This window comes from Formica exsecta, unplaced genomic scaffold, assembly GCF_003651465.1.
Source record: "Formica exsecta isolate Colony F162 unplaced genomic scaffold, ASM365146v1 scaffold352, whole genome shotgun sequence".
NCBI classification, from domain to species: domain Eukaryota; kingdom Metazoa; phylum Arthropoda; class Insecta; order Hymenoptera; family Formicidae; genus Formica; species Formica exsecta.
In genome coordinates, this window is record NW_021850773.1 from 846,943 (window position 1) to 859,339 (window position 12,397).

General features: G+C 35.1%; 3 protein-coding genes across 5 annotated transcripts in view; 1 reads left to right on the forward strand and 2 right to left on the reverse strand.

The window, feature by feature from the left end:
- The window catches only part of LOC115238622 (matrix metalloproteinase-2), a 173,940-nt gene extending 164,425 nt beyond the window's left edge, over nucleotides 1-9,515 (forward strand). For all 3 annotated transcript variants that reach the window (XM_029812611.1, XM_029812609.1, XM_029812610.1), the window contains 5 exons: nucleotides 5,534-5,958; nucleotides 6,437-6,735; nucleotides 7,020-7,123; nucleotides 7,360-7,597; nucleotides 8,047-9,515. In XM_029812611.1, coding sequence (XP_029668471.1) covers nucleotides 5,534-5,958; nucleotides 6,437-6,735; nucleotides 7,020-7,123; nucleotides 7,360-7,597; nucleotides 8,047-8,059 — 1,079 coding nt within the window. In that variant the 3' untranslated portion in view covers nucleotides 8,060-9,515. The remainder of the gene's footprint in view (nucleotides 1-5,533; nucleotides 5,959-6,436; nucleotides 6,736-7,019; nucleotides 7,124-7,359; nucleotides 7,598-8,046) is intronic.
- A 48-nt stretch (nucleotides 9,516-9,563) lies between these two features.
- Nucleotides 9,564-11,516, reverse strand: LOC115238626 (phosphopantothenoylcysteine decarboxylase). The gene is made up of 2 exons (XM_029812614.1): nucleotides 10,794-11,516; nucleotides 9,564-10,371 (listed from the first exon to the last, which is right to left on the reverse strand). The coding sequence occupies exons 1-2, from the start codon at nucleotides 11,217-11,219 to the stop codon at nucleotides 10,207-10,209; spliced, it is 591 nt and encodes a 196-aa protein (XP_029668474.1). The 5' UTR covers nucleotides 11,220-11,516; the 3' UTR covers nucleotides 9,564-10,206.
- Nucleotides 11,517-11,803: 287 nt separating this feature from the next.
- Nucleotides 11,804-12,267, reverse strand: LOC115238627 (cytochrome c oxidase assembly protein COX19). Its single transcript, XM_029812615.1, has one exon. It carries the CDS (start codon nucleotides 12,103-12,105, stop codon nucleotides 11,839-11,841), a length of 267 nt encoding a protein of 88 aa, XP_029668475.1. The 5' UTR covers nucleotides 12,106-12,267; the 3' UTR covers nucleotides 11,804-11,838.
- Nucleotides 12,268-12,397: the final 130 nt, after the last annotated feature.

Below are 12,397 nucleotides of genomic sequence, written 5' to 3' on the forward strand. Positions count from 1 at the left end.
ATAGAGCAATGAAGGAGAGAAATTCCTTCCGTTGCCGGCAATTATTATCGCCGGTGCATGAGCGTAATTTTACGCTCGTTGACGGTCGTAATATGTTAGGATTGTTGTACGTTGTTTTAATATAACTTTGCTTTAACTGATATACAATGTCAAATCATTAATTAAAAATTGTGATTGATTAAAATTTTTGTAATATATAATATTACTCTTATAATACAATTTATAATAAAAAATAGAATTAAGTAAACATTTACTTTTATATATTTTTCACTATACTTTTACTTTATACTATTATTATTCACTTATTTCTTTAAATATTATACATGATTTGATCGATCGATTACTTAAATTTATATCAGTCAAAACAAAGTTTTCTGATATGCTACACTACATATAGATGGATGGACTACAACATATTAAAATAAAATCAACGTGCGTTATAAAAATAAATTATTATATACGTAATAATAAAATTAGTGACATGTTTTTTATTAAATAAACAATTCATACATAATTGATCACACAGAATGATAAAGAATGAATTGATAAAGAATTAAAAGTTTTTCTATATTTCTTTATTTATGTTTTAGTTTGCTTTTGTAGTATGCAAATGCAAATTTCTATTTAAAAAATGTCAAAAGTTATGTGATCTAATTTATTCTAGTCCATCCATTTTAAGATAACGGATCCATCTATAATCTACAAGCTACGGTACGGGATTTATAATAATACTCACCCTTAGGTTGCTCCGCTGGTGCAGGATACCTCGCCTAGGCCTCCTCCTCCTCTCAGAATGTCAGGGTCGCTCCGTTGCTCTATAACATGCAAATAGAAGATCCAAATTGTAGCAGCGCTCAAAATAATTAATATTAACGCGACAAGCCATCCGCGGCACGATGACAGCAATGACGACGCTGAGAAATTATCTCCCGATACGTCGCGATCGCGTTTAGAAAAAGAATTTGACGGAGCGTCCCAAACTACTATATCACTGTTCAATTGTCGCCGTGCGAATGACAAAAAGTGGGAAAGGAATTTGACAGAGCGTCTCCCACTACTACAGTACTATTCAAGTATCGCCGTACGAATAATAACAAAACCATAAAACGTAAACAATAGCGCGCTAATGTTTACGCCGCCAAGGCTGTATACTATGTTATTGATAATTTATTGCCGAAATATTTTACTTACGTACTATAACATATAGATTAATAACTATGTTATTGATAATTTATTGCCGAAATATTTTAGTTACGTACTGTAATATATACATATATATATATGCGGAATATTAAAGTATATAAATATTTTAAATTATAGATTAATTATTCATTAAACGATTAATGTATCACGAAAATAGAAACGATTTTTGTCAGAATTTTTACATCTACCGAGCTTACTGCGCTATAAACAGGGCGCTTGGTTTTCCCTTTTATACTCGTGCATATTTCGCGATAATAAATCTCGATGTTATTTCCAAGCCAGTATGACAAGAGGGAAACATCCTCCCGGATATGTTCCGGAAGAAAATCGTGTCGAAGGTTGATGATAATAATTCTCGAACGGCGTCGTTCGACACGTTTATGTCTTTTCCGTACATTAAAGATCGTTATCCCTACTGTTTCCCGCATCTGTTTATCTTTTCACGGCGCCGACCTAGATTCATCGCAGTCATTTCAATTTTCATGGATTATAATTTCTCGTTACTGCAGTTATTGCGCTAATGTACGGCCGATCGTTTAATTGACGCAGCTGTTGTAGAAAACAAGACGTTTTCCGGGAATAAAGTCCGGACGCAGCTCCGCCTTTGCGAATAAAATTATCGAATATTTTTTCGCCCGAAGTAAAATTGAATTTAAAATTAAAAATGCGCGTGTAAACCTGCTCCCTTCATCTTGATTAAAAGTTATTGAAAAAAGATTAAATAAAAAAATTAAGACTGTAAATATTAAGCATTCAAAAATGAAGCTGAATCATTTTAGGAAATTAATATAATTACGACTTATATGGATATTGTTTTTTCTACGTTAATATAATAAAATCTAGAGTTAATGATGGCGTGATTAACTTGGTTTATTATGATCGGAAATTACTCGGCGTGGCGGCAAGATTGCTTGCGACCGATAGAAGAGGGGATAGATCGAGAGAGACAGTTAGAATATTGAGGAGGGGGAGGGGGTGCGAAGGCAATTATCGGGCGCGTCATTGTAATTGCATCGGTCGGGAATCGAGATTAGATTCGATGTTCAGGAACTAGCGGTTTCCTTCTTCTGTCTTTCTCTCTCTCTCTCTTCCTCTCTTGCTCTTCTCTCTCTCCCTCTCTCTCTCTTTCTCTCTCTCTCTCTCTCTCTCTCTTTTTCACTAGTCTAGATTACGCTAATTGGTAGGTCACTGGCGAATATTAATTATTGTCCGATTACAGAATCATGCAGTACGCCATGCGGGTTATCGCATTCACATGCTATTTGATAAGCCCCGGTCGAGTTCGGATTTCTATGCAAATGGTGCACGGGACATGTCAAATTCGAGCCTTTTAAAACTCTGCATTCTTTCGGATAGAATTAACACAAACAATTTTACATTTTAATAAAGATATATCGATTTGCGAAGAAATTCTCGTGCATTCAAAAATATCTTTCCAAATAATACTTATACTTTTTTAAATATTTTGAAAGAAACGTAAAACGCGCGCGTGCGTATACTAAAATGTTATTATGCATTATGTCATCTTTTTGCCTAAGTGTTTTTTATATATACTATATATGTATCGCAATTTGCTAAATTTATAATAAGTTGCGTGCAATATATAAAGATCGCAAGCTGACATTTTTTAAATTATTATTTTGATATAATTTTTATATTAATTTTATATTTGTTCTAATGCAAATCATTATTTTATATGGCATATTACACGTACAGAGATATTAGGTATCTATTATTATTAGATATTTTATTATATTATTTCTATTTTTTTATATATTAGACATTTATTAAGATTACAGTTTTGAATTTAATAGCTTGAATGAATTTTAATTTTCCCGTTCGTTCATTTAACTTACGCCGGTTGTATGCGCCACATTGCGCTTTTATTGTTTTATCTGTAATCGCTACGCCTCTTTGACAAACGAATTACGCAAATGTATTTAAATATCATTTCTCTTCGACGATCAATAACGTAAACCGATATGTACGCACAATTACACATGTAACGCATATCACATATACGGGGTAAATTGAGCGCATCCGTCGTTGCGCCCGCATGTGTTGCACACATTGTGAAGAAGAAGTACATGCGATTTAACACACTCGTGAACGCACTCGTAATTTTGCCCTATTAATCCGATTTGCCCTTGTCGCAACCGCGAAATTAATCGAGCGATTTTCCCGAAGTAGTATAACATGATCTTCATCGACAGAGGCAAAAAGAGAGAATATAAAACGCATCATGAGAGTAATAAAACCGAATGTTGATCGTGTAACGCGCCTGCACGTATCATGGAAGATTTATCGCTCCACAACAGTGAAGTCTGTGAAATATTTTTACTGCAAGTGCGATATTTTTTCCTCGCGTGTAAACGTGCAATATTGAACGTAAGAGTTATATGCGCTTATATATAAATATTTTTCGTTTTTTTGTTCTTTATTATTTAAACGTGTACAGAAATGTCGTTGTGCCTTATCATTTTATTATATTATCGATAATCTGATTTCTTCTTATTTATTTATGTGTATGTATTTAAATATCGAAACTGGCCGATAACTTCGAATTACGATTATATGTATCTACGAGACTGATCGTTCCATGTTTTTTCTAAGCATTTTTTTTGCCAAAATTAAAATGCATAAAGTTCTTTTTATTAACGGTTGAAGTTATACAGATTTGAAGCGATAACCAACCACATAGTACGATTCTCAAGCGCGTTTACTTTTTATCCAATACGTATCAATTCACGTCAGATTGAATCTAAATATAACGAATTGGAAATTGCTATAATTATTATTGTAATTTCTAAACTTGCTGTTTAAATTTGATCACGCGGAATGACGTAGATTTGACTTAACAAGAGATGAGAAAAAAAATTGAACCCGGTGAAGAAGCCCTGAAAATATACAATTGTGTAATATGTTCGTTTACGTAATATCAGAAAAATTCAATTTCCCGAGAGTAAACCGGAAACTGTGTGGCGCAAAATCAACTTCGTACTTTAAAAGCGAGAGGTATTTTAAAAGCCCTCGCTATTTGTGCCTCTTTTCCATTGCCAATCACACAAAGTAAAATAATGCCCGTGTATCAGCAAAAGTCAATATGCCCTCGAATCGCAAACGCATTTTATTTAAACTAGCTGGTTGAAAAAACGCGCTTGTCCGAAATTGGCAAATAGTTTCGATAGACTGATTAAAATCACGGTATCTCTAGGAAAATTCTAATCGCTGTGTAAAAAAATTTGTTAAGCAGAATTTCAGTGCAATTTTTGTAATCTATTTGGTTTAATTAAAACGCCTCTCAAAACTTTCTTTCGTTGTTTTCTTTGAGTTGATAAATTGTATATAAGCATTATTATTCAATACTGTTTGTTGTAAAAAATAAAATTTACCAGAAAGAACGAAACATCCTTTTCGCACATATATTAAAAAAATTATATTACGCAAATTTCCTTTGTTCGGTTTCGCTAATCACAGCGCAATATTGCGCGGCGGAATATTTTAATCAGCAGATGTAAACAGCATGAGGTTATTATACAAGCGTATCGCTATTGAAAGAAATATTTATAAAAACATATATATATATATATATATATATATATGTTTTTATAAATATTTCTTTCAATAGCGATACGCTTGTATAATAACCTCATGCTGTTTACATCTGCTGATTAAAATATTCCGCCGCGCAATATTGCGCTGTGATTAGCGAAAATATAATATTCAAATGATAAATTTATCTCTTTTCAAAGCGGGACTATGTTTCATAGAGACGCATTTCCATATAGCTTGTACATGATTATATTTCTATATCGACCGCGTCTGTGACAGGATCTCTTTTCACGGATAGTCGGTCGTCGTGAAAGACGAGGGGATGAATTCATCGCGAGCGGATGCAGGAAGCGAGAACAGAATCAGCTCTTTTTGCTTCTCTTTGCATTAACGTGTACGCTTATTCGTATACTCACCCTGGAATGAATCGATTTGGAATACATCCGTCAATGTATTCGTGCTGATAAGCAACTTCGTCCATATCTCATTGAGTCACGTCCATTTATCATCGGCCTGCAAAATCCCTCTGAAAAAAAAAAACGCTTCATATCAATTTGACGAATTTTTACATCATTGTATTATTTTAATTTTTCAAGATATACGTCGTACAATTACAACATTATTATAAAATTATTATTAGATTTAGATATGGATTTAACGCTTACTTGAATATGTCTTGTTATTCAACGTAAAATATAAACTCTCTTCTCTCGTATAAAATAATATTTATTAATAGAAATTGTGTGGAAACTAAATATGTATTCATTTTGTTTTTCAGGTGCTCCCGAGGGCAAGCTATGGGGCAACATACCGGGTGGACCACTGCCACCGGAACGACCGCCACCGCCACCCCCAACGACGACGACAACGACGACTACGACAACGACGACAACGACGACAACAGCCGCGACGACGTATAGGCCCTGGAGGACGAGGCCTACCAGGCCTAATCATTATCCGGACGACGGCAGGCCTCGACAACCGGATCGTTATCCGCAGAAACCTGAATATCGGCCACATAAACCCCATCGTCATCATACGACATGGTCGACGACGACGACGACAACGACGACGATGAGGCCTACGCCGAGATTCAGACATCGATGGACCCCACCGCAACCGGATGATGTGCCCGACAAGTGCGACACTAGCTTTGACGCCATCAGCATCATTCGCAGGGAGGTCTTTGTTTTCAAAGGACGGGTAAATATTATAATAATTAAATTCTAATAAAAGACAAAATAATGAGGAAATATAAATAGGGAGAATTTTATAATAATAAATTTGAAAAAAGAGATATAATAAATCTTAGGCGTTATTATTTTACCTTATTGCAGGAGAAAAAAATTTATTTTCTAAAGGCAAAATGATTATTATATCTAATATTTCATAACTTCTAATTTTCAAGCATGAATAAGATAGTTTAATGTATTTATCATTATTATATAATCATAATTTTAATAATATATATCGGGGGAGGGAAGATATTTTTTTTGTTACAAAAATCAGAATATTACACATATTATTAATTATTACAAATACATACATTTATATACCCTGAATTTTATAATTTTAGAATTAAATACTTATATATCTATATAATTTTTGATCTTTTTACTAAAGCAAAATAAGATACTCTAAAAAAGACAACTTCTATTGAGAAATTCTTTTTGATCCACAGTATCTGTGGCGAATAGGCGATCAAGGAATCTACCAGGGATACCCGGCGAAGATCATTAGGCTGTTTAACCTACCGCCTAATATCGATCACGTTGATGCCGTGTATGAACGTCCGGACAAGAAGATAGTCTTCTTCGTCGGCCGTGAATATTACGTCTTCGACGCCATCAATCTGGAGCCGGGTTATCCAAAACCGTTGACGAATCTGGGATTGCCAGCCTCCTTGGAGAAGATTGACGGCGCTATGGTGTGGGGTCACAACGGCAGGACTTACTTCTTTAGCGGTTCCATGTATTGGAGGTGATTAAAGCACAATTTCTAAAGTTTCTTAAATTAAATTTATGCTTCTTTTTTATTCTCTCCTCTGTATGTTATCTTCTCAAATTTTTAAATTTCTCTAACACAATCTATATCCCTGAAAAAAAAATGTTAATCTACATCGAAATCACATTTCACATATGTATATTCTTTAAATACATAGTATAATTCGAACGTCAATATGTGCAATCCGATTTACATTTTTCCTTCCGCTTTTAATTCTCCAAATAAAATTCAATTCTCCAGTTTAATTTTCTGTCACACAGATTCGATGAATCTGTTAATTACGTGGAGCTCGATTATCCAAGGGACATGAGCATGTTCGCTGGCGTTGGGAATGACATTGACGCCGTTTTCCAATGGAAAAATGGTAAATCTCAAAAATCAATTTTCAAAATAAATTTATTATAAATATGACTCTCTCTTTCATTCTAATATGTTATATGAATAAATTTAACTTTTAACAAACATCTGCGAGAATTTTTAATATAATTTCAATTTTTTTTTTTTTTGGTATTTTATATAACGTTTCTAATATCTTACAAATAATTTTGTGTGTAACATTGATCTTTCATTGAAAATTCTATGATTTTGCTTTTTCGGCAGGCAAGACGTACTTCTTTAAGGGTAAAGGTTTTTGGGAGTTTGACGACCTCAGGATGAGAGTGGCCCACGAGAAACAGAAATTATCAGCGCCGGTCTGGATGGGCTGTCCGCCGCCGGAAGTAGAAACCAATGACATAGAGACTAATCTGCCTAGGAAGTCGAGGATTGTCTCGGCTTCCGCCGGAAGAACCGTGCCGATACTCGCGATGATCATTGCTATCTTTGTCACGAGAACAATGTACGTTTGAAAATGAAGTAATTAAAAAAAATCATTGCATTAAAATCATTAATTTTTCGAAGCAATAGATAGCATAATTAAAAAAAAAAGTTTTTGAAAAAAATGATAACTATATTAATATAATATTATTTACCGTTAAATACTCTAATTCAAAATTTTTGTAAACATCGTAAAACCGTATATCATTTGATCATATTTAACCATAATTGTATCATAAAATTAAAATTATATTATATATGAAACAATTGAACGATATCTATATAAGATTTATATAATATATAATTTTGTATAGCAGTTCAAGAGATCGCGAGTGAAGCAGTGTAATGTTTTACGCTTTACACGGATCGCAAATAGAATTTAGCAGCTAAAATTTAAACATATTTAAATCAAAAATATAAAAATGAAAGGGCTGCATTGTTACATTTGTTTTTGTCTTCTTGTACTTTCAGATTATCGCTGTAATACAAGTGTCCTTCTAGCCGCCGACAAACGATATTTCGTACAGGATTTTCGTGAAATACGAACATCAGAATTCGAATTTTTCAGATCGATGTCGATGAAAATTGGAATATGAAAAATATTTTTGACCATTTTTCTATATCATCTTTTTACACGGCCGCATTTATATACCAAGTAATTAACATAAGATGTAATTTATATTGCACGATGGACGAACAATTGATCCTCAAAAGAAAACGTGAATTCTTGAGGATATTTTACAGACAATCTTGCGCGCGATTCTAGCGATTACAAACTACCACTGCCAAAAAAATCCATCCAACATTTTTCCTTATTCTTTTTGCTACAGAGATTTTAAATCGAGATAGAGAAATCCTTGTTGTTCCAAGGATCAATATGCGCCATCGATAAGAAACTTCGCATGACCTTCCGTAAATCGTGACGCGATTATTAATTCGGAATCTCTCTCTAGGCGAGATATCTGATTCCGACAAGAGCACGTATTTTATATAAATATTGTATTAATTATTAATATCGCATAATTTAGCGAAAAAGGACATAGGCAAAACGCAGTGTCGCCAGTTTTGTAAACTGTGATATTTATATACCGCGCGCGATATCTCGAGTAGTTAGTGATAATGTCAAAAAGGAGTAGCATAAATGCAATTTCGCAGATTTATATATGTATATGGTGCAGTGTATCCCTGAAATGCTTGTATGAATTTTGTGGGCGTATCTTTAAATTACAATTAGCCTGAAGTTGATTTTGCCTCAACCCAAGATTTCAGTGTTTTTTATATTAGAGGCGCTTAATGAAAAAATACTTTAGGATAGAAATGAATAAACAGGATCTTATCCCGCATTTTGAATCTTGATTGAACTTTGATTCGACAGAATTTTTTAAATCGAGACTTCAATAATCGTGAATATAATTTTCAAGATCAATAAATAGAAAAAGAATGGCGTCTGTAATTAAATTTTTGTAAGGAAGAGATCGACTTCAGATTAATCTCGAAATACGCTTGCAAGGTTTATATTAATATTTCCATATAAATATACACTCCCGTATATATTTATATACGTGTTATATATATATATAATAGTTATATTAAGCCGTGCGTGTTGCAGAATGTATCGTATGTTTGTAAAGCGTGCAGCAACGAGACGGGGACAAACAATACAAACGATATTATACTTCTCTGTTATCGATTAACTCGATGATTTTGGTTGAGTGTATCTTTGTTAAGACTACGACAAAAACGAAATACATCAAAGCAATGTATCTCATTTGCAGTTTAACCAAAAGCATAAGACGAGAAAAAATCCTTCCCTTTGTTTATTCCAAACTTAAGAAATAATTAACGTAAAATGTGTAACGTTATATGCTATATGTATTTTATATTGTAAGTTCGTGCTTTATATGTGTATATACGGAAATAAAGTGACTTTGCCGAACAAACTCGATACGCCATTCTCCTGAAAATTTTTAAGTTAGATTTATATGTGCGAGGAGAACACCTTGTATATTTATTTGTTCATATATTATATCATTCATATATTCAACAAAAGCATGTACATGTTCTGGCAAATCAACTCTTAAGATATGTCAACACAGAATCTTCTTTACAGCATATCTTTATACATCGCATTTCGGCAACTAGGGACAGATAAAATTACGATTATCTCGTTTGTTCCACTCTGTAAGATTGATTTTCTTATTCCAGGTTGAGCAAAGAATATGACGACCGTGCTCAAACTCAGATTTCATCCTTTGTAGATTCCTACATATTTTCAATTAACATTTTTACTTCATAATATAACATAATATAGGAAATTTATCTTAAAGGTCATTTTAAAAAATACAATCCTTAGAAAAAATGACGTAATTCGAGGAAAAACTTATTGACAGATATTATTATTGGTAAACGTAAACTCTTTATCACATAACTCGTATACGGCCCGAGATTTCTGCTGGTCCTTAGGCTCGCAATCTTGATACTGTTAGATAAGCGACATTGGCGTGTATTTTTTTTAAGCGTATGTTCAAATCGCACCATAGCGCGTGTTTGGAGTTTAATGACATGTTCTCGACATCCTCATCGATATTCGCGTGGCCATCGAGGCGCGCTCGAGGAGGATGACGGCCGCTGCTAGAGAGGCGGATCCAGCGAATCCCCCCAGGGATTCAAGGCTCGCAAGGTGGACCGCACAATCGTGTCCACTTCGGCCATCGCGCCCATCCCTGTGTCGCCGCACATCAGCGTCTTGGACACGCAATGTACCTCCTTGTAGCCCCAGGATTTGAGCAGCGATACCTAAAAAGTAAAACTCAACTTTATAACTTTCTGTGTTCATTAAAAACACGAATGAAAAAATGTGAATTGAGAAACGAGATAGAAAAGTAAAAAAAATCTGTCCCTATTTATATTTTGCTTAAAGACGGTAAGAAAAAAATAAAGTATAGAAAGCACAATCTAAAGGAATAGATGTAATATATTTTCTCCTATTTCTACGCATCTTTCTATTATTGAAAAAATTTGTAACAAGAAAAAATATTTTTAGGGAAGAAAAAAAATTGGAAAAGAAATTTAAGAATTGATTTTTACTGGACTATTTAAATTTTAATATTTTAGTATATTATGCCACATATTTCAATGGAAGATTTAATTCAATATATATAGGCAAACAAAATTCTGCCTTAACTCTAACATTTGATATATTACTTCTTTCATCTCACTTGTGGCATGGTGATCGGATGTTCCCACATTTTGGTGTTCATGGCTGGACAAAAAAGGAGCGGCTTTGTATTGTCCCATGCACGAGCAACGCATGTAAGGATGTTGTCGCATATGCCACTGGCAATTTTGCCCAATGTATTGGCATCCAATGGCGCTATCACAAATATGTCAGCCCATTTCACCAGGTCTATATGAAGCACTGGATCGCCCCGGTCCTGCCAAGCAGCCCATTCCACCGTATCGGACAGTACTTGGATTTCGGATGGCAGCTGAGCATCTTTCAGGAAATGCTTGGCTCTCTCCGTCACGACTACTCTCACCTCAAGATTGTTTCGCCGCAGCATCTCCACCAGCTGTGGCAGTTTGATTGTAGCCACGCTACCGGTGCAACCGATCAATACCTTCTTTCTGGAGATACTTGCCATATTTGTTTCCTTTGTTATTACCTTTATACTATATATCAATCTGTGCGTAAGCTGATAGATTTTTGCTTGTCAACGTGATAAATATCAATATTCTCTATTCTATTTGATATTTTAGGCCACTTGAGTTGCAACAGAATCCAACTGCATAACAAGCTATAGGGGGATACCTTTACATTAAAGCTTGAGAATTCACTGGTGTGTCGAGCAATATAATTTAATTTTCAATCTTCCTTCTTATGAAAGCAAAAGATAACATACACGAATTTTTAATATTGTTCAATTTTTCTTTCTGTATTGTTCTCTCCCTTTTCAAAAATCTCTCCTTAAATTTTGCTGCAACACTGAAGTGGAGAAAACGCAAAGTCCTTATCACACCTGGCTGGCAGTGCGTATATTCATGCCTGAACACACTAATTTCGATTGTAAATCACGACTAATTGATACTCTATTTACATCGAACGTAAGTTCCAAGAACACTAATCGGCTAAGGATGTGCACCCTCGGAGTAGAATCTCCGAAAGAATTAACGGTGACAATGAGAGGAGACAGATGCCCGACTCCCCTACTTGTCAAGAGAGAAAGAGAGACACGCAAGGATATCTTAAAGATGATCTCGGCGTTACGTTTCGCTGGCCACGTCGCTGGTTTCGTTGGTGAAGCCGAGCTTGGACCAATCCTCGCGCGCCATTAGATCGTGGTCCATGCGGCAGCCGAGGTACTCCTTGGCGATGTCGCGGCACATCGTGTTCTGATTGCGATTCTCGGCCAGGCAGCGCATATATTTGATCATGGTACGTTTACAGCGGCCGTCATGATCCAGCGGGAAACTGCCGCGTTCCGGTGGCGTCGGCGTGAACAGCTTCTGCGAGAACGTGTACGATGACATAATACGTAAATCACTTCACGGCCGCGCGAATCATGCAAGGGCAAATATTCCGTGGGCGAATATGTCGAAAACGACGTCGCGATCGCTCGCACCTCTTCAACGACGAAGCGCAGCGGCCGCCATTTTGGCCACTGTACTCCCTCCACTGATGTCACCCAACCTTACGTGCAGCGGACCACGTGACAGTTTTGACAGGTCCGTACTTAAATGTATGGTGCTTTTGGAGCGCATGTAGGCTGACGTACTTTTTTATTACTTATATAATAAAAGAAAATATTTATACAAATAAAAT